Source organism: Trematomus bernacchii, unplaced genomic scaffold (genome assembly GCF_902827165.1).
Source record: "Trematomus bernacchii unplaced genomic scaffold, fTreBer1.1, whole genome shotgun sequence".
Classification (NCBI taxonomy): Eukaryota; Metazoa; Chordata; class Actinopteri; order Perciformes; family Nototheniidae; genus Trematomus; species Trematomus bernacchii.
Genome location: NW_022987611.1, coordinates 1,880,879 through 1,903,691, shown reverse-complemented (window position 1 = coordinate 1,903,691; position 22,813 = coordinate 1,880,879). Strand labels below are relative to the sequence as shown.

Below are 22,813 nucleotides of genomic sequence, written 5' to 3'. Positions count from 1 at the left end.
CTACACTCCGATTAAAAGTGTTCCTTTATTTTTTTGAGCAGTGTAGACAGGTTAAGTTACTTTAAGGATTCAGATTAAAACTTTATCATGGAAGCATAAAAACGTATTGATCCCAAAAAATTCACAAGGCTCCCAGCAGTATATAAACTAATACAAAATAACTCCTCTTTTACTCACGGCTACATTAATGATAACATTCATGCATCAATAATTATAATACAGTCATATATATTCTGCAGAGTGAGTACCGTTACCTCTGGTATATCTCGATACCAAATAACATTTTGATTGCTAGATGACCTTGCTACAGGGTTTTGTAAACTGTGGATTTACGACAGTAATTACTTCATGCTCTGCCTACATTATAATTCCTACTGTTCCTGAACCTTCTTTACACTCCTATCTGAGAGGCTTTTATGTTTGTGCTCATTTTATTCCATAAATAAACCAATTTGCAATTACTAACAAATCATTTATCATCACATGTGCGAGCAGAACCTGCAAAGTCAAAGAAGGGGTTCAACTAACAAGGCCATTTTTCACAACAATGCCCATCAAATAACTTAAATCAAAATAAATAAATAAAATCAGTGCTTTCTATATGTGCAAAATGCAGTAGGCAGCATATGTAACAAATACAAAATTCTGCTTAAATTGTGTATAACTATACAAATAATAGCATTTAACCTCTTGTGTAAAAGCTTGTGTATTAGATATACACTCATAAATAATCAAAACTATTTAATAAATACATATTGACAGTATGGTGTTCCCCCTGCTGAGTTAGTTCACACTTTAAAGCCTTTACCAAAACTAAACCAATGGTAGGTTACAGCCCTTCCATGACTGAAGTGGGTTAATGTTTATTCATCTGAGAAAATCATGGAAAGCCTAACGCTACGAGATGGGAGATTGTCTTTCTTGTAAAGGGACCTGACCTCCAGAGAATAATAAACACCCTGGAAATATCCCAGTCCATAAAATCCCTGTCATGACGTCCCGAAAGCCTCAGTGAGGTGTGAACTGTATCCTTATGATGGGAACAGAAACACTCGATCCTCCACCCTCCCCTCCCCTTTCAGCACCATCCTGTCTGCATACACAGAGACGGTGCTGAAGGCATCGCTGTCAGGGGGGGTCTCGATCACCCCGTCTATCGTCACGTGGTGTACGCCCGTGTCTTTATCCTGACAGTACCCCCCGTCGTGGCTGTGTCCGGCCATGTAACACACCACGCTGCTGTGGGCCCGGATGACGGCCAGCAGCTCCTCGTAGTTCCAGGCCAGGCAGACGGGGTCTGTGGAGCCGGGGTGCACAGGGACGTGACCTGGACAACAAAACAAGGTTGGATTTCACAGCGGCACTTCCAGATCAGCAGTTGATGTACACAATATATTTCATAGACTGCTGCAACTCAATTTCCTTTTGATTCATCTAATCACAGTGGCGCCAGGATGTCTGAAATGAGGCTGTGCAGTTCTGGAAGCAGAGGCTTCTGTTACCATCCCCTTGAAGAATACATGAGGACAGTGGTTCCCAACCTTTTGGGTCTCGTGTACCCCTTGAGCTCGTCACCATTCTATAAAAACCCCCTCAATTATCTGTGATGATTCGCCTACATTTTTTTCTTGTATTTAATCCAACTGCTCCTTAGATGACACAGTGTTTCCCATACATCGATTCATTTGTATCATTTGGCCGCCACAATTAAATATCGTCCGCCACAAATAGATCTCATACACATTTTTTTTTGTAAATTGTAAATTATATTTTTGGGAGAATAAACCCCACAGATCCTCAACTCCGGTGTGTCTCACTCATTAACAACGCAACACAGAGCAACAAGAATGTTGTCTGCTACAGTAGCCATGAACTCACATGTATTTTGTTATGAAAACACTCACCCTTAATACAAATGCATTTAAACTTGACATTTACACTCCTTGAGAATGGAAAAATAATAATATTAAGACTCACTTCTAGCAGTTTCAACACCTTTTATTAAGACTAGAGCTTTTGATGAGACACTTGAGCTTGAGAGGGCTGGACACCAGGTTTATGTAAATAGATTTGAGTGTTTTTTGATGTGGAAATAAAATGAAATCCCTAATCTCTCTACGTACCCCCTGCAATCCCCTCAAGTACCCCTAGGGTTCTCCGTACCCCGGTTGGGAACCACTATATTATGAGACATAGTGGGCTAATCAACAAGCGCTTCAGGATGGGGGGTGCCCATTTAAGAACCCCCAATGTGTGAGTATGAGTGTGCTGCTCTATGTGTACAAGCTAAAGAAATCCCCAGGCTTTGTAAACCATCTTACAGCTGCAGTCTGTCACAAGCTGCTCCTCTGAGTGCAGGGCAACACTGGAGTGGATTCACCTTACATATTAAATGACTCCACTTATAATATATATATATATATATATATTGAATAACTAATGCACTGTAGGGGCGACAGTTTTAACTTACTGACGATTGTAACTCTGTCTCTTTTGTCATCAGACGCGGTCAGAAGAGCATGCAGCCAGTCCAGCTGCTCCTGACCGAAGCCCCCGTTGAACATGGTGAACCTCCGCTGCAGCCCTTCCAAAACTGAAAACAACACGACATCTGAAAACCACTCTTTACTTGAAGAAATACTCAGATATTTTACTTAAGTACAAGACGAAACACTACAATGTAAAAGTACTGTGCTACAAGTAAAATTCCTGCATTTAAAATGTATCGGCATTCAAATATACTTGAAGTTCCAAAAGTATATAAGTAGGCCTACTTAATGTGCGTAATGTCCCATTTTAGAATAATTGATATCACATGAATAGATTTTTTTTATTTTTGCAATAATGTGTTCATCACAGCTGGTGAATGTAGAGCTACTTTTATAACTTGATATACTATTGCTGGATATTTTACTAATAACTATATAGCAGAGTTTATTTCTTAGTTTATTTATATGTGCTAATATTCTGAATCTGTAAAGTAGGCCTAACTAGTAACTAATTTTGTCAAATTAATGAGTAAAAAGTACAATATTGCCATCCAAATTGTAGTGGAACAGTAGTATAAAGTAACATCACTTAAAAATACTCGAGTACAAGTACCCCAGAATCGTGCAAAACTTGAGTAAATGTACTTCACTACATAACAGCACTGCTCTTCACACCAGTCACCCTGCTGTCTGGGACGTGGCTTAAGACGTGAATGAACACATTTGAATGATCAGCACTAGGGTGATCCACAAATCACATCACATCTCTGCCCGCTGTGCCTGGGGGGACTGTGCCTGGGGGGGTGTACCTGGGGGGTGTACCTGGGGGGCAGTTCAGGTCGTCGTTGTTGTTGTAGAGTTTTATCAGATCCATAGCCTGGCCGTACTGCTCACTGGACGGCTCCCTGCCCAGCAGGCTCACATCATAGGCGTCCAGCACGACAAACGTGAATCCGGGGGCCGGGCTGAAGCTGTAGGCGTAGACGTCCCCGCTCAGGTCCCGGTCCCTGTGCAGCGCGCTGCTGTTGAGCCGTGAACGCAGCAGCGCGCTCCTGCTGAAGTTATAGAACTCGTGGTTGCCCCACACATGGTGGACCTCCGCGGGCCCGGAGAACTCCCTCAGCACGGTGTCAAGGGCCCGCTCAGACGCGCCGGGGCCCTTGTTGAAGCCGTCGATAATGTCTCCCAGCTGGAGGATAAACTCGGGTCTGACAGCGGACTCTGCCCAGCTCCTCTGGGCGTTCTTTAGCAGCTGTAGGCTGCTCCGGTAGAACCGCTTCCGCGTCCGGCTGTAGTTGAACCCGTCCTCTAGGTCCGCGTACTGAATGTCTGCTATCACTCCAAATGTGAACAGCGGAGTGGGAGGACAGCCGTCCATGGTCGATGTGTGAGTGCCGACACAGCATACACTACCCGCGTTAATGAAATGCAGACAGGTTCAATGTCCTGTTTGGTCACACGATAGCAGGAACTTTTTCCCCTTCTTCTCTCGGATTCTCTAAAACTATGCAAGCCCCCAGGAAGTGCGCCGGACTCTGATGAAAATATTCGTGCTGGCCAAACGGCGGTACTACACTTCCTTTTGGTTGCCAGGCCCGGAAACACTTTTTCCCATTGACTTACATGGGGAAAGAGTGGTCTGTAAATCGTTGGATAATTTTTTTTAAACTAAATAAACTACCCAGTATGAACACTTGTATAGCCCTTATTAAAAACATTCGTTCCTCAAGTTGTAAAATGTGCTAATAACGTTATTCTGAGAGTTATTTCCCTCTGCATTATGAACGCGCATCTAACCCACGGGACCGCGCCGCCCGGCACGTTCATGTTACGTGTTCAGCACTACATGCGTTTATCTTTACCCATGGATGCACAATAAGAACGGACCCATATCGCCTTACTGCCAGCCCACGGAGCTGTAATAATGGATATATTGCACATGTTTGCTGTAATTCATCATTTATAACATATTATACTACATGGGCTGTATGATTAAATCTTGTACCGTAAATGTTGTATTAAATAAAGTTAATATTACCGACGTAGATTAACGTCCCTGTAGCTTCTTATTGCACTAAGAAGCTTATTGCACTGTGTGTATATATATATATATATATATATATATATATATATATATACAGTGCAATAATTCTTTCATGCTAAATGAAGCTCTGTTGCTTGGATATCACTAGATCCTGTTACAGCGTAATATAAAAGTACATAACGATTGATGTGTAAATTAGCATAATTACTAGCTAACCGCTAGCTGCTAACTGCCGCCTCGTTAATATCAAATCTATCATAACAAACATTACCATGCTGTCATGAACGTGCGGTGCTGTTACGTGTACGCAAATTGACGTGCTTGATGTGAACGAGCATTTTGGGGGGCATGGTTAAAGTTGCGCATGCGCTATGAGCGCACATACGGGTACTTCTCAGGCATGCCGGGTAATCTGTGACGTTTCGCTCTCTCAAAAATTGGGCCATTTTATCATCATGCGCGAATGAGCAACTCTCATAGGAATGAATGAGGCCCCGCCTCCCACGCTGTATCCAGTTCTTATTATACATCCATGAAACTATGAGGTTTATTGGCGGTTGTCAACCACCGCGAATAGGTACATTACCGCCACCTATTGGACTGGAGTGTGGATCATTAGATTGGCAGGATCAAAATAAATGAAAAAACACTACATTCTCTCTATAATTCTGGTTGCCTTTTAGATATGTTTTGAAAAGGCTGAATACTTTGTCTGATGATCTTTCCTAGCAGATTCCCCATGGTAAGGCTGAGCTTTTTCATCAGCTAAACCTGAAAACTAACACTCTTCTCTCATCTTCATCCTTGTGGCAGTCTATTAAGACATGTTTGACAGTTTCCGGTTTATTGCAGTCTTTACACAGTCCAGTGGGCTACACGATGTGGGCCGGTCGGATAAATCACTTGCACCCCCCCATAATCATAATCTAATAATCCAGGATATGATCGTGATGATTTTTAATACTGACAAGGCTTATTTTTTTCAGGCAGAATTACAATAACTTGTTACAGTCGGCTGTTAAACCCAGCGCTCAAAATTGGTCAGCCTGAATGAAAATTACGATAAATAAAAATAAGATAATCAATATATATAGATGAAGAAAGTTGTATGTGGTCCGATTTGTTGTTCAGAATCAGAATCAGAATACCTTTATTAGTCCCACAGAGGGGACATTTACGTTGTTACAGCAGAAAAAGAGCCAAAGACAGTTTAATGTTACGTAGAAGCATGCATAAAAAAGTATTAAAGGTCCCATGTCATGCTTTTCTGGTTATTACCCGTCCCCTTGTGTGTTATGCAGCTTTTTATGCATGTAAACCAGGGGTGTCAAACTCAAGGCCCGGGGGCCAAATCCGGCCCGTGACTTCATTTTCTGTGGCCCCACAAGAGCTTGCAAAGAATATTATATGTTTATTATACGGTTACATGATGATTTACAGAAGCACGTTGCCCATAAACTACATGTCCCACAATGCATCTCAAATTAGACTTTTTTCTCAGAATTTGACTTTTTTTCTTCTAAATATGCCTTTTTTCTTAGAATGTGCCCTTTTCTCAGAATTTGACTCTTTTTTTAAATGTTAGTTCCTTTTTTTTAAATGTCATTTCTGTTTTTTGATTTTGACTTTTTTTCCAGAATTTGGCTTTTCTTTTTAAATCATTTTGTGACATGCGCACTGAAGAGACTTGCAATTATTTGCCCCAGACTTCTGCTTTCAGACGTAGTTAATTATGAAGTTATTACCCTATCCAATAATAATCCAATGCAGAGGCAATAATGTAATATAATACATTATTTTATATATATATTTATATATGTATTTTATATAGTCTTAAAGTTACAACCGGCCCTTTGAGTGTAGCCATAATGCTGATGTGGCTAGTGGAGCATCGCAGATGGGGGTGCCCCCCTCATCACCCCCCCCTTCCTGCGTCCATTCGCGATGTCTCGCTGTCTCGCAGCAACCAGGAAACCACACCAGTAAGCCAGCTCACACTGTCCCCTCCTCGCAGCAGTGAGCCTCGCAACGTCCCGCCAACACGGCACCACGCAGCATTCTCATCTGTTTGTCATTACTGGTGTCATTTTCTGGTTGCTAACGCCATTGTAACACATAATCACTGATGTTCCGCTGTAACGGTGATGGACTCATCAGAACAGAGTGGGCTCATAGGGAGGGGGGTCAGGAGCTCCAACAAGGCGTTTAGGACAGAGAGTGAATACACATACTATACAGAGATGCTGTATGAGAAACCAATGTGAGTTTGGAAAATTGCACAATTTAAATCTATTCTAGTAGACCTCAACAATGGAATTATGATCAGTAGAAATGGCCATGGGACCTTTAAAGTAAAAAAAAAGAATTTATAATAGAATAAAAAATAGAATAAAATAAAAAGTTACACAATTTACAAAATACACATCCTGTAACCATGGGCGGCGCCAGAGATTGTCTTTTGGGGGTGCTGTTGGGTAGCTTGACATTTCATAGAGGGTGTTCAAACATGTAGGGTTTCCCATTAAGGTACCGGTCGCTACAGTTGAATTTTCTACTGCAACACTCCCCACACGCACACACACAGTATATCAGCGACAGTTACAATGAAGGCTCGATAATCAGCTCACGGCATATAGGTGTAAGCAGGGTGTAGTGATATTTTTTATAAGTGGGTGGTGGACCTAACATCCTCTAGGGGGTCCGGGGGCATGCTCCCCCGGGAAGATATGTAATATAAATATTGAAGTTAAAAGCATCAATCTGGTGCACTGTGAGAGCAACATGAAGAGATCTATGGATACAGCTCTCAACACCCATATGAAACAGAACTGTAAACAGATTTACTTTTTATTTATGGATATTTTACAAATCACTCTCCTTTTAAACTGTATTCTTGTTTTACTGTCATTTAGTATTTCATAACTGTTTTTCATTTATTCTCTTGTTTTTTTACAACTATAATGATCATATAAAGGTGTGCCTTGGAAATACTTGTTTACATAAATGGTGATCAAACAATTTGAGACCCACTGAGATAACTTAGACTAAGTGAACTATCTAAACACTGAGAGAGTCCTTTACCTCACTGAGCTGTAGTTATCAGCCTCTCAGTCTGACAGGAGAGGACTCTCCGTTCACGTTGTTGTAGAAACAGCTTCTAATATCCGTTAGCGCAGCTAGCTAACCAGATGCTAACAACAACTATCTCTGGTGCTCTCTCTCTCTCTCTCTCTCTCTCTCTCTCTCTCGCTCATGTTGGGTTCAGAATTCCAGAAAAGACAGACAACTTCTAAATGTAACTATTTATTGTAAAGAGAGCAAAATATATATATCACTTGGCCAAGGACTCCGTCACGTCCTAGAAATCACAGACAGCAAAGCTGTAATCTGTCAGTCTATTTCCGGACAAGAGCCTCGAACCTCGTGCGTGCATACATTTTATTACAGAGGGCGTTGCCCGTACATTTATGATTGGTCAAGACTAGCTGAAGAGATACCATGGTTTAGACTTGGTTCTCTTTGGTTGGTGCGCAGACTCAAATAGAGTCTCTTGGCAACACGACCTTCCAATCAGCATTCGGCCGGCCTGTGGAAGTCCCTCCCTACTCTGGCGCCATCATACGTAAAAAAAAATTTCTGAAGCTTTCTGCAGATATAGTGGAATCTTCATAATGCTGCTTCCTAGCTGTGTGTGGGAGCGAGTGATGTCCTGTTTATGAATAACTCTTTGTATTCTTCCAGTGTCTGCACCTGACCTTGCTACTCTGTATTGTAGGCTAAAGACGTCTATTTATTCCTAAATCACAGCACATAAATGAGCACTATAAGTTTATAATGTAATAATAAGTCAAAAATCAGTATTTCTAATGTTATATACAAATAGACTCCACAAATCCCTCCTTTCACACCTTTTAAGGTGTGAATCTAATCTACGTCTATTTTTCTTTTTACTGCGTCTCTGGTGTAATTTATGAATCTCTGTAAATTATAAATGGTGTGCTTATTATTTCTAATATTAATGTTTTCTAGACCTCCTATTTGTCCAGTGCAGCTTCAGAATCTTAATACTTGGCCTGTGCCAATGTTATAAACAAAATAAAACTCCAACATCTTTAGGTGAACTAAATAACATATTTCAATAGCTCTGAATTTCTGATGAGCATCTGTGTTATTCCTAAATAAAATCCTTGAAATCCTATTTAAAATCTAAATATAATAATGAACTACTCATGTTTCTGGTAAAGTCACACACTAATGTTATGGATTCAACATCTACTAAAATCATGATACCGTCAAAGTGAATGATTTCCTCAGTGTCTGTCCTGTAAGGATAAATCCCATCAATTGCACCTGGCAATACTGCTTCTACCTGTCAGTGCTCAGCTGAAAAAATGAATGCAGAAATCCAACATACTGTCATCACATGTCTTTCTATAATGAATTTAAATGGCCCTTGTGAAACTAGTCTTGAATTCATTGCTATCCCCATAATGACCTAAACAATAAAGTCTATGGCTTTACTTCTAATTATTTACCAGACTAGAGACAGGATGTTGTCTAAATTGAATTCTGTCTCATTACATTACTATGTTTTAGCTTAACTTAACTTAACTGTAATATGTGCATTCTACATTTCAAACCCCACTTACTCTAATATCTGTTAAAATATCCACATTATAAAATTGTTCCATTATCACAGGTCAACTTCTTTGGTATTCCCATTCTGGACTCACATCTCTCACAGTAGCCCCTTGGCCACTGCTTCTGCATCTGTGTTACCTGTTATAATTCAATCAATATTTAGAAACATGTCAACATTCATCAAACAGTATCTTATGGACATGGAGCAGGTTCATTCTAAAACTGTCAATCAATGGTCAGATTGAACATTCGAGTTGGAGCGGCAGGTTTCTTTCAGTCCCTAAATGAAAAATGTAGATTGTGAATTTGACAGCCATATTGATATAATACATTATTCACACACTCCCCCTTTTTACACATGAACTCATGTGTAACAAAATCCTGTATGGGAAGAAAACCTTCAGGTAATCAGTGATTATAAGAAAATATCAAACATTATTCACAAATGTACATCCAACACTTCAGTGAAAGGAAGTGTTTCTCTCCATCTTGCAGTCCTAAAAGAAACAGAATCTTCAGATTTTAGTTTGAGCTTCACATTTTGCAAACCGCCACCTCCTGTGGGAGTAAAATATCATCAAGTAGATTAGAAACAGGTCACATGTGCGGTTTTCCAATTTTGTGGAATTTTAGGAAACCTCTCGTTTCCCACACAGAGCCCCAGAATAACGTGTTAGCCCAAAAACATGCTTGGAGTTATTGTTCTAAAATCATGCAGTTGCACTGATCACATGCAGACATACATTCACACTCACACTGTCAGGTTGTAAGGTCAAGTTTGGTCAGGTACACCCCAGAGTCAGTCATTGACAGTGCTTTTCTCAAGTCACACTGTCAGTCAGGGTCAAAGGTCATTTGGTCTCAGTCTTTTGGCCATGTGTCATGCTTTGCAGAGACTTTGATATTTCAGCATAGGCAGATATTCTTTGTCTACAAAAATCTGGCATATATGGAGCGCCATCATTTATTAATTCACAATTACAATTATCATTTTCAAGATATCTCTAACTTTTCATTGGGACAGCTGCTTCCCACATTTCCTGAAATTTGTTAGCCAACATTTTCACTTCCTTATAGTACTACTACTGCAGTTTATTAACACCTAATCTATATTAAAATGTCTGATAGATCTATTTCAGAAACTTGTGCACATAATTATTTTCTTGAGTCAAAACATTAATAGGATCTGCGAAGCTCTGCCATTCAAATTCAAATTCAAAAGCTTTTTATTGTCATTGTCCAGAATACAACGAGATTTATAGTTACTGCTCCAGCGAGTGCTTGATTAAAAGGTCTGACAGTTACGACCAGCAAGTAGTGCACACAGCTTCGGATCGTCATGTAGATGAGCAGGATTAATAAATAAATGAATAAAATAGAATTATGATAAAATACATATGATAAATATTACAGTGTATACATAGAGACAGACCATGATTATTGCACAGTGGGGATATGGGGGGTTATTTTTGTGTGTTTAATGTCCTAATGGCCCATGGGAAGAAACTGTTTGTGAGTCTGGAGGTGCAGGCTTTCAGTGAACGGTAGCGCCGGCCCGAGGGCAGCAGGTCGAACAGATGACGGGCTGGGTGGGATGAGTCCTTCAGGATGGAACTGGTCCTCCTGAGGCAGCGAGAGCTGGTGATGTCTTCCAGGGAGGGCAGAGGGCAGCCAATAATCCTCTGGGCCGTGTTAATGACCCTCTGCAGAGCCTTCCTGTCGGCAGCCGAGCACCCTGCATACCAAGTAGAGATGCAGTATGTGAGGACGCTCTCAACTGTAGAGCGATAGAAGGTCACCAGCAGCTTCTGGTTCAGATGGTTATTTCTGAGCAGTCTCAGGAAGTACAGTCGCTGCTGGGCCTTCTTTATCACTGCCGTGGTGTTTGTGGACCAGGTGAGCTCCTGGGAGATGTGGACTCCCAGGAATTTAAATGAAGGCACCCTCTCTACACAGTCCCCGTTAATGTAGAGGGGGGCGTGGACTATGCTGGTTCTCCTGAAATCGATAATGATTTCTTTAGTTTTTATTGAGTTTAGCAGTAGGTTGTTGACCGCGCACCATTCCGTCAGTTTCTGGACCTCCTCTCTATAGACTGTCTCATCCCCTCCTGAGACGAGCCCGATGACGGTGGTGTCGTCTGCATATTTAATGATGGTGTTTGAAGGGTAGGTGGGAGAGCAGTCATGCGTGTATAAGGCATACAGGAGTGGACTTAGCACACAGCAGAACTCCTTTTTAAAATGATTTCAACCATTGTAACATATTTACTCAAAAAAACTCTTTCAGTAAACCATTTTCTCCTATAAATTGAAATACTCACATGTTACAAACACCATATCTTTCACACACTACAAAAAGAACATCTCCATATATTCCCCGTTTAAATCCCACTGTTACTTAGAACAACAGTAAAAACCAGCAGAGAGCATACTAACAGATCACAACAATGTAAATTGACCCAAGAGTAGGCCTATGTTTTCTTTCTATTATAATTATTAATATTATCACTTTTAGTGAACACTTATTCGTATTATCTAAATGCCCTGTCCATAATCCAGACATGCAAATTGTTTGAGTATAAAAATGTGTTTATCCCTATCTGTTTATACTCTAAAGATTCTTTAAATTATTATGGATTAATTACTAATCCTTTTTGTACTTCTGATCAAAATTATTTATGTGTAATGCTTTAAATATACAAATATGTGCTAAATGTATTAGTTCTAAAATTGAACACTAGTGTATAAAATAATATACAATATGTCCACCAGATGAAGCCAAACCTTAATGTATCCTTAATCTCTCTTTTTTACGCACCACACCCTGTTGTATACGTTCTTTGTCCTTTTCACTCTGACTTCTCCATTTTACAAAACCTCTCCTTATTTCACACTTTCTTATCTATTTTTTCTGTTCTTTTAATCAAACAGCGTAAAAAGTCTTCGTCAATTAGCAACAAAATGCAAAATTTGCTGTTCTTTTAATCAAACAGCGTCAAAAGTCTTGGTCTTTTTTGCAATCAAATGCTATATTTTCTGCCCTAAGTTCTCCCTGCCACCATTTTTAGGATATTATAGTAAGTTCATAGGAAGGAATGAGACAATTAAGGAGTCGTCACTGACTTAACGTAATCACCCTTTTAAACCTATGCCGTCTCTGACGGGCTATCTCAGAAAGTCTTCACTTACTATAAATATCTTACTTTAAATCCAATCACTTGCCCTATTCTTCGTTTTTCTGTATGGTCCTAGACTCGCTACATTTAACACTTTGGTAGGGTCTCTGACTCTCTACGCATAACACTTCTGTACGGTCCCAGACTCGCTACATTTAACACTTCTGTACGGTCCTAGACTCGCTACATTTAAACACTTCTGTATGGTCCTAGACTCGCTACATTTAACACTTCTGTACGGTCCTAGACTCGCTACATTTAAACACTTCTGTATGATCCTAGACTTGCTACATTTAACACTTCTGTACGGTCCTAGACTCGCTACATTTAACACTTCTGTACGGTCCTAGACTCGCTACATTTAAACACTTCTGTACGGTCCTAGACTCGCTACATTTAACACTTCTGTACGGTCCTAGACTCGCTACATTTAAACACTTCTGTATGGTCCTAGACTCGCTACATTTAACACTTCTGTACGGTCCTAGACTCGCTACATTTAAACACTTCTGTACGGTCCTAGACTCGCTACATTTAAACACTTCTGTACGATCCTAGACTTGCTACATATAACACTTCTGTACGGTCCTAGACTCGCTACATTTAACACTTCTGTACGGTCCTAGACTCGCTACATTTAAACACTTCTGTACGGTCCTAGACTCACTACATTTAACACTTCTGTATGGTCCTAGACTTGCTACATATAACACTTCTGTACGGTCCTAGACTCGCTACATTTAACACTTCTGTACGGTCCTAGACTCGCTACATTTAAACACTTCTGTACGGTCCTAGACTCACTACATTTAACACTTCTGTATGGTCCTAGACTCGCTACATTTAACCCTTTGGTAGGGTCTCTGACTCATTAAACCATGTGCACACTTATCAGAAATATATCCTTTGCTCCCCACACATTTCAGTTGTCTTGTATTTTTACATTACCTCCTCTTTCATCCACCAACACTCACAGTTTCTAAACGTCCAGGAGCGACGCTTGGTCAGGGTCCCGTGGCGTGCAGTTGGGACGCGCCGAGGCTCCTTCAGCTTCATAAACGGACGCAAAGAGCTTTCAACTGATTGCAATGTATTCCCATTGGCGGCGGTATTTGACGCTCATGGAAGCACCACATCGGTCCATGTCGGCGGCTGTTTAAAGGCAATGTGAGCGTCCATTCCCATTGGATAACGGAGGATTTAACACCCGGAAGTAACTATTCTCCTTACTGTCGATTGATTTTACAGTGATATCTGCACTACTCATCAACTAAAAAACACCAGATTATCCTTGTTAATCATAAATCTAATCGCCAGAAGCAAAATGCTAACATTATGCAAAAACGAACAACAGCCGAGTACAGCAGGGTCGCACGACTTCAACGTCACGCCAACTTAAGATCGATATTCAAAAATACAGATTCAAAATTGTACAAGTTGAAGCGTTTGTTTTAACAGTTTGCAAGAGCGCAGGTACTTGCTTTCAAGCAGAACAGGGCCAAACAAACTTAGTGGGAGTGTTTACGTGTTCGGCGTAATGACGTACAACGTCCTCGACAACTTCTGTAGTCCTATTCAGCCACTTAACAACCATCGTTTTTCAGACACGTAAACTCTTCAAAAATCACCAGTGGGGTCACTGCTGATGAAAATCACGACATGAAATATCATGTCGTAGAACAAAACGTGATCCGTCTCTTAAATTTGTGTCATTTCATTTCAAACCTTTATTTAACCAGATGGTCCCATTGAGATCATAGATCTCTTTTTCAAGGGAGACCTGCAAACCACAGACCTTATTTCGAGCTATTTTCCAAAAACTAGTTAAAAAAACCCATTGACTCTGAGACAAAGGGGCCAATAGAACCTGGCCCCTCCCCGTCAACCAATAGGAGAAGACTTTAGACTTGTACAGAGATAATAAAATGTGATGTAACCAAGACCTCGGGACTTCTTCCTGTGGAGCTGAGAGACAGAAACTACATTTTATGTGGGCTGTGGTTACAGTGAAATAGGAGAAGACCTCGGCCGAGTACTTTTGCAGACTTATCTTATCATTGTATTAATAAACGCTGTTAACTTGGCGAGAAGCTTCCTGGATTCTTTTCAGCTACTCCTACCTCAAATTATAGAAACACAACACTTCCGGTCTAGCGGGCATGGGAATGGCGGCATAGAGTGACAGGCTCCCGACAGTGAAAACTCAAAGTTTTAACTTGAATTACCCAGGAAAACGCTTTACAGCAAGCACATACACGGCGGGAGAAGTAATATGCCTAAAAGAGTTAAGAAAAGTCTCGCACCAACAAAGGAACATGACGAAAAGGAAGAAGGTAAACTGTCACGAACTAGTAGAATTGGACGACACGCAGCTGGACTTTGACTCGGAGCCGAACGGTGAACCTAACTTGGCTTTAATCTTGAAGGAGCTACGAGAACTTAGAAAGGCCTTTGGTCAAGAACTGAGCGGCATAGAAGAGGATATTAGTAAAATTGGCAAAAGAGTGGAATAAGCAGATTGTAGCAGGCACACTGGGCTCAGGAAACTGCCCCACGCTCTGCTAAGCCTTGAACTCACCACAGAAGTAGGTCAACTCCTCCCCCAGACCCAACCTCCTAATTAGCTCAGGGGGTATTTAAGGCACCTGTGGACTCATAGCAGTCCTTTTGCTTCAGTGCTGCCTGCCTGTTGCGACATGGCCACCTCTTTGGACTTTAGGGTAGGTAATTTAGTAGGTTTTATGTTTGATCAGCCACTCAATGTCCTGATGTGCATTTCATATTTACTGACTGGGTTGCGTTCACTTTTATTAGTCTTCTGTCAGCCTGTCTTCCTGCTCCACCTTGTCTCCCCTTGAGTGTTGGTGAACTGAAGCTCCTGTTAAGGCATTAGTTATATTGATTAGTGGTAAGTAGCGTGCAACAAGTACCTGAGGTAAATGATTAACTACTTATTACTGTATTGTGAAACTAATGTACAATGTGTTTATCCTAGGTGGTTATGAGCTGCTGCTTTGCTTTGCTTTTAGCTGCTTTGCTATGGTGTTATATTTGGAATGTAGTGTATTTTAACGTGGACCAACCAAGCCCCCAGGAAGTGCGCCGGACTCTGATGACAATATTTGTTGTGGCCAAACGGCGGTACTACACTTCCGTTAGGTTGCTGGGCCCGGAAACACTTTTTCCCATTGACTTATATTGGGAAAGAGTGGTCTGTAAATCGTTGGATAATTTTTTTTAAACTAAGTAAACAACCCAGTATGAAAGTTTGTATCGCCCTTATTAAAAACATTCGGTCCTCAAGTTGTAAAATGTGCTAATAACGTTATCCTGAGAGTTATTTCCCTCGGCATTATGAACGCGCATTTAAACCCACGGGACCGCGCCGCCCGGCACGTTCATGTTACGTGTTCAGTACTACATGCGTTTATCTTTACCCATGGATGCACAATAAGAACGGACCCATATCGCTTTACCGTTCGGGTGTTCAGAGCAGAGCTCCCTGTTGGAGCGGCAGAGCGTGATGTGAACAGAAAAATGTTTCTGTCGCAATATTATTTAAGGAATCGTTGAGCTAGCTAACTAGCATACATTGTCACTATCTGCTAACGTTAACTTTAGCCTTCGTTTTCTAATAGTTTTTTTCATAGGCTATAAACAGATGTGGTATAAGTATAGATCTTGTACTTGATTAAAAGTAGAAGTACTCAGATCTTGTACTAGAGTAAAAGTAGAAGAACTCAGATCTTGTACTAGAGTAAAAGTAGAAGTACCAGAGTGTAGGAATACTCTGTTACAGTAAAATTCCTGCATTCAAAATGTTCCTCAAGCAAAAGTAGAAAAGTATTCTCATCAAAATATAGTGAAAGTAGCGACAGTAAAAGTAGTCATTGTGCAGATTGGTCCATTTCAGAATAATATATATGATATGTTTTATAATGATTGATCATGAAAGTGTTCTCAAAGCTGGTAAAGGTGCAGCTAGTTTGAATGACTTTGTATACTGCAGGGTAGCTTGTGAATTTACTCCAGGTGGAACTAAAGTCTGATTTAACACTTGAATATATTTCACATCATTCATCCACATCTGTAAAGTAACTAAAGGTATTAAATACATGTAGTGGAGCAAAAGTACACCAGTTACCTCTGAACTGTAGAGGAGTAGAAGTACAAAGTAGCAAAACATTGAAATACTTAAATAAAGTACAAGTATCTCAAAATTGTACCCAAGTATAGTACTTGTTGAGTTTATGAACTTAGTTACTTTACACCAGTGGCTATACAGATAGAAAGACTAAGCCTTGAACAGAGGCATGAAAATACATTTTCAAAATACTCAACAGTCCTGCCAAAATTATAAACTGACTGCTACACAATTAAAATAAATGCTTTTATATATTTCTATTAGATGTGACTCTTTGGTGTTTCTGTTATTATTAACTGCTTTAGTTGTTCTGACTGCTAAAATCCTCTGTTATTCCTCATCTTAAAGCCGATATTCCGTGGGGTCGGGGGGGCTATATATATATATATATATATATATATATATATATATATAGATATATATATATATATATATATATATATATATATATATATATATATATATATATATATATATATATATAGATATAGATATAGATATAGATATATATATATAGATATATATATATAGATATATATAGATATATATAGATATATATAGATATATATAGATATATATATATAGATATATATATAGATATATATATAGATATATATATAGATATATATATAGAGATATATATATATATAGAGATATATATATATATAGAGATATATATATATATATATAGAGATATATATAGAGATATATATATATATATAGAGATATATATATATATATATAGAGATATATATATAGAGATATAGAGATATATATATAGAGATATAGAGATATATATATAGAGATATAGAGATATATATATAGAGATATATATATATATATATATAGAGATATATATATAGATATATATATATATATATAGAGATATATATATATATATATAGAGATATATATATATATATATAGAGATATATATATATAGATATATATATATATATATAGAGATATATATATATATATATATATATATATATATATATAGAGATATATATATATATATATATATATATATATATATATATAGAGATATATATAGAGATATATATATATATATATATATATATATATATATATATAGAGATATATATATATATATAGAGATATATATATATATATATATATATATATATATAGAGATATATATATATATATAGAGATATATATATATAGAGATATATAGAGATATATATATATAGAGATATATATATATAGATATATATAGAGATATATAGATATAGATATATATATAGCCTGTGTTGTATATTTATACACACAAATGAACAACCTTTGTTGTCAAAAAACAAATAACAAGTTGTATTGTAGTGTTTATCTTAGTGTTGTTTTATGCTTATCCACATTTTGATTTCAGAGCACAGGACAGGAGAAGGCTGGGCACAACATAAAGCTCAACAGTGAAGCTGGCAATGCTGAACAAAACCATCTAGTTATAATATTTATTCAGCTGAAAAAGTCAAAGCTCTACGAAAATGTAATTAAAAATATATTGCACATGGTTGGTATTTAACAACAAGGGGTGTTATAGTCTGTGTTGTAGTGTGTGATATTGGTATTTATGGAAACATTTTACACCTTTCCTTCAAGTACTATACGTTGTAGTTACTTGTGGGGTACTTAACATGAATAATCACAGATACTATCCTTTTACTCCATCACATTTCAAAGAGAAATAGGCTATTGTTATTTTAACTCCACCACAGTAATCCATCATCAGCTTTACTTTTTAGATAAAGATTTAAATCACAATTGATCATAACTCAAAATACATATATTTTTGTATATTACCAAGTGGTTTAATGTACAACCCACAAAAGTATCATGCTAAATGAAGCTCTGTTGCTTGGATATCACTAGATCCTGTTATCAGCGTAATATAAAAGTACATAACGATTTATGGTCACATAAGGATAATTACTAGCTAGCCGCTAGCTGCTAACTGCTGCGGCCACCTCGTTAATATCAAATCCATCATAACAATCTGAAGTTACCTACTGTAACTCGAGCTTCTATTTCGTATATGGCGTAGCCCTCTAAGGCTATCGCTATTGGGTAATCCCCCTGCGCACCCGCGCAGCACTGAAACACTTGTAGTCCACGCCCGCCCGCAATGTGGGCCCCACCCTCGGGCTCCCTTCCGGTATAAATAGGAAGGAGGCCCGACAATCTGCTCCCACACAAAATAACTTTTCTTCAGCTATTCGTGGCCCAGAACTTAGAGGGCTACGCCAATACTCATAGAAGCTGGAGTTACAGTAGGTGACTTCAGTTCTATTTCGTATATGGCTTCGCCCTCTAAGACTATCGCTATTGGGTTAAGGGCGAAGCAAGATGTAGTCTGCGCCCCACTGGGTCCGCCCGGTACTAGAAGCACAGACACACCTGCTCAGATAACAACCCATGCCCTATATAGCAATATAGCATAACATGAATATTTACCATGAGGGGACGAAGGCTGGGAACAATACAAACCTGCCGCTGTGAAAAAGTAGAGACGAAGGTCACACTTTGCCCAGTGACAGAAAGGAGGGGGAATAGCAGCTCTCTGCGTGCAGACAGGCAGGAGAGCGCAAGGCTGGATCCCTGACATCACTCACTCTGACAGGACATTCCGTACGAAATGTGTCAGGGGAAAAAGGGGGACGTCCCTCTCATAAGAGGGAAATACAGGCCACTCTCCGTGTGCCGAGGCAGGAGAGAGGCGCACAGCTGGGTCCCTGACGTCACTCACTCTGACAGGACACTCAGCACAGGGTGCGTCAGAGAAAAAAGAGAGACATCCCTCAAATAAAATTGAATAAATGAACAGGGAGAAGACCAAGATGCAGCAGTGCAAATGTCTTCCACCGACATTCCTCCGTGCAAAGCCCTGGAGGAGGAAAATTCCTCTGGTGGAGTGCGCACTGATGTTCTCCGGGGGATCCACCCCAGAGGAGACATATGCCTGCGACACAGCCTCACACAGCCAGTGTGACAGCCGTTGTGCAGATAGAGACTGCCCTATCGAGCGCTCTCTGTAATGCACAACCAGGCGCTGGGAACGGCGCAAGGCAGCCGTGCGCGCCACATAGCAGGACAGCGCGCACAGGACAGAGGAGATGAGACGTGGCTTCTTCCTCCGACCTGTGAGGGGGAGGAAAGAAGCCATCCAAGGTGATCACTCTTGACCTAAAAGAGTTTGTGATGACCTTAGGCATGAAGCCGGGTTAGGGTGTAAACCAGCTGAACTGCCATCTCCTTGGATCCGGAGACATGACGGAGCCACAGAGAGAGCGGACAAATCACTCACCCTTTTCGCTGATATTAGAGCCAAAAGTAATAGCCTACTTTGGCTGATAACAGTTTAAGGGGAACCTGATCTAAAGGTTCAAAAGGGCTTTGCTTAGTGCGCGTAACACCAAAGCCAAATCCCACTGAGGCGCCAGTGCGCGTGACCCGCCAGTGTGCGTGACACAGGTCTGAGTCTCCGTACTCCTCGCATAAAACGGCTGCTGCGCTCTGCGAGCACCTCTGTTCAAATCGCCGGGAATATACATTGCTCTGATGGAGAGCAACGTGTGTGCGCGCCCAGAACAGCAGCCGCCTGGCTGCGTTCAGAAGCTGCGCAGATCGTACTCCTCCCTGGCGATTGAGGTAGGCTGCCATGTCCTGTTGGCTGGGCGAATCAACACATGTTTGATTGTACAGCAACGAGGCGAAGTGCTGGAATACTCCAGCACATTTACCTCTGACGCACGGGGTCGGTGCGTGGGCGAATGAACCACCTCTGGAGACTCCTCCTGTGGGGGAGACCCCGGGGAATCCCCACGTGATCAGCTGACGTCATGCTGAGCAGCTGTATCACGGAGAGGGCTGTCACCACGCTGTGGGATGTGACACGCCGGAGAGGGAGCTGTCAGTTTCTCCACTCGCTGCAGCGAGAGCCGCGCTCTGCTGGCTGAGTTTTATTCCACTCGCAGATAAATGAATGTCTGGGGGGGAAGAGGACAGCTCTTCTTCAAACTCATTATGAAAACCAAGCTTTGACAGATGCGATACGAGATGTAACGTCTGTAAAGCGACTTCCTCCCTGGAGCGAGCCAGCAACAGCTGGTCGTCCAGATAAAACCACACTCTCATCTCTGTGTAGTGGCTCCAGCCTTCTACACACTTTGAAAAAATGCGAGGAGCCAGGGAACATCCGAACGGCAGACGATTGTCTGGTCTGATATTTCCCTGAAATGAGAAACGCAGGAATTTCCTGAGTTTTGGGATGATGATAGGCTACATGGAAGTATATGTGCTTCCGGTTTATGGAAGTGAACCAGTCGTCCTGGTGAACACATTCCAGCACCTGTTTGATGGTCAGCATGGGAATACTGACAGATCAAGGATGGGTCTCACTCCCCCGTTCTTTTCCGGGATTTTAGAAAATAACGGGAGTAAACACCCCTGATTTTCCTCCCTTTGAAAGAAATGCCTTTTTCAACAGGAGTTCCTGCAGCGCTGAATGGAGCGCAAGACACTGTTCCTGGGATGACAGGAGCGTTTCTTGTATCCCATGGAACTGCGGGGGGGAGAGGCTTCTCTGTGATATGCTGTAATGGTCGTCATGACCGTGCTCTGTAGGAGGCATATCTGGGACAGAGGAATGCCGCGAGCTATGCAGTTTATAAACCAATAGGTTAAAACAGCAGGCTTCTGCAGTGAATGAACCACCTCTGGAGACTCCCCCTGTGGGGGAGACCCATGGGGATCACCACGTGACCAGCTGACGCCAATGCCGAGCAGCTGCGTCACGGAGAGGGCTGTGCGGGTTGTGACACGCCGGAGGAGAGCTGTCAGTTTCTCCACTCGCTGTCGTGAGAGCCGCACTCTCATGCTGGCTGAGTTTAATTCCACTCCCAGATAATGATTGTCTGAGAGGGAAGAGGACAGCTCTCCTTCCAATTCATTATGAAACCCAGGCTTTGACAGATGCGATACGAGATGTAACGTCTGTAAAGCGACTTCCTCCCTGGAGCGAGCCAGCAAATAGCTGGTCGTCCAGAGAAAACCACATTCTCATCCCTCCTCTGTGTAGTGGCTCCAGCCTTCTCTACACAAAAATGCGAGGAACCAGGGAATATCCGAACGGCAGACGATTGTCTGGTCTGATATTCCCTGAAATGAGAAACGCAGGAATTTCCTGTGTTTCGGGATGATGGGTATGGAAGTATGCATCCTCCTTCAGGTGGAAGTGAACCAGTCGTCCTGGTGAACACATTCCAGCACCTGTTTGATCGTCAGCATGTGACTGTGGGGGGGGGGGAAGAGGCGAACTGCAGGGTGCACCCTCTGCTGATCAGCCAGCCTGCTCGTCCATCTGTCCATCAGACACACGCGCTGCCACTCTGAGAAACACTCTGAGAGCGGGCGCACATGCTCGAGATGTGTTGTGGTCGTCATGGCGACGAGCCACGTCAGAGCCCTCGCCACCGCTGCCCGTGAGGCAACCCAAGGTGGGCCTGGAGCGAAAGGGCTGTGAGGGAGCCTCCACACGCTGCGTTTCACTCCGGCTCTCATGAGGCGTACACGCTCAGGGGATGAGTGGAGGTGTGCAGTGCTGTTCACATGAGGCGTTACAACGGCGCTCATGGGTTTATTATGACCGTGTGTAGGAGACGTATCTCGGACAGAGGAATGCCGCGAGCTCTGCGGTTTATTAACCGATAGGTTAAAACCGACAGGCTCCTGCAGCGAGCCCTGCTGCCTACTAATCAACAGATTAGTGGCAGCCGGCGTAATTAGCAAACTCTGCTTTTGCAACGAGCCCTGCTGGCTACTAACCGATAGGTTATAGGCAGCTGGCTTACACAGAGTGGGGGACATGTGAGAAACACTTGTTACTGATGACTCAGTACAAAAAGTTGGAAAATGAACACACTTTACTTTACTCACCACCCCCCAGAACGTCAGAACCGGCTCTGCTTCCTCGGAGGCTCTCGTGGAGCAGACCAGGAGCGGGGGAGCCTCACTCCTCTTTGACTCGCCGCCGGGAGACCCTGTCTATGGGGTGGCGGGGGAGCGGAGACGTGGGACGGAGCCCCTGCAACCGCCGAAGGGCGAGCCTGACGCCGAGGCGGTTGCCTGAAAGGCACACTGGTGCACCCGGTCGGCCTGGCGGGCGACATACTGGTCTCTGGGGGCGCTCAACGTAGGGCGCTCAACGTAGGGTGCCATCCGGCGATTATGTTGGCCTGTCTTACCCCAAAAAAAACGGCAGAACCGCACGGTGAACCGTGGAGGGAGGCGGGTATGGA

The 22,813-nt window shown here is 41.6% G+C and overlaps 1 protein-coding gene across 1 annotated transcript; it reads right to left on the bottom strand.

Annotated features, from left to right (window-relative positions):
- Window positions 1–11: 11 nt before the first annotated feature.
- On the bottom strand, window positions 12–3,994 carry adprm (ADP-ribose/CDP-alcohol diphosphatase, manganese-dependent). The gene is made up of 3 exons (XM_034132039.1): window positions 3,312–3,994; window positions 2,471–2,593; window positions 12–1,327 (listed from the first exon to the last, which is right to left on the bottom strand). Exons 1-3 carry the CDS (start codon window positions 3,865–3,867, stop codon window positions 1,032–1,034), a joined length of 975 nt encoding a protein of 324 aa, XP_033987930.1. The 5' UTR covers window positions 3,868–3,994; the 3' UTR covers window positions 12–1,031.
- Window positions 3,995–22,813: the final 18,819 nt, after the last annotated feature.

Excerpts from the sequence above, each read along its gene's own strand:
- adprm (XM_034132039.1), bottom strand. The coding sequence starts at position 3,867 with ATGGACGGCTGTCCTCCCACTCCGCTGTTCACATTTGGAGTGATAGCA. Across the intron at positions 2,594-3,311 it reads CGACCTGAACTGCCCCCCAG|TTTTGGAAGGGCTGCAGCGG; the intron begins GTACACCCCCCA and ends TGTTGTTTTCAG. Across the intron at positions 1,328-2,470 it reads AGACAGAGTTACAATCGTCA|GTCACGTCCCTGTGCACCCC; the intron begins GTAAGTTAAAAC and ends TTTGTTGTCCAG.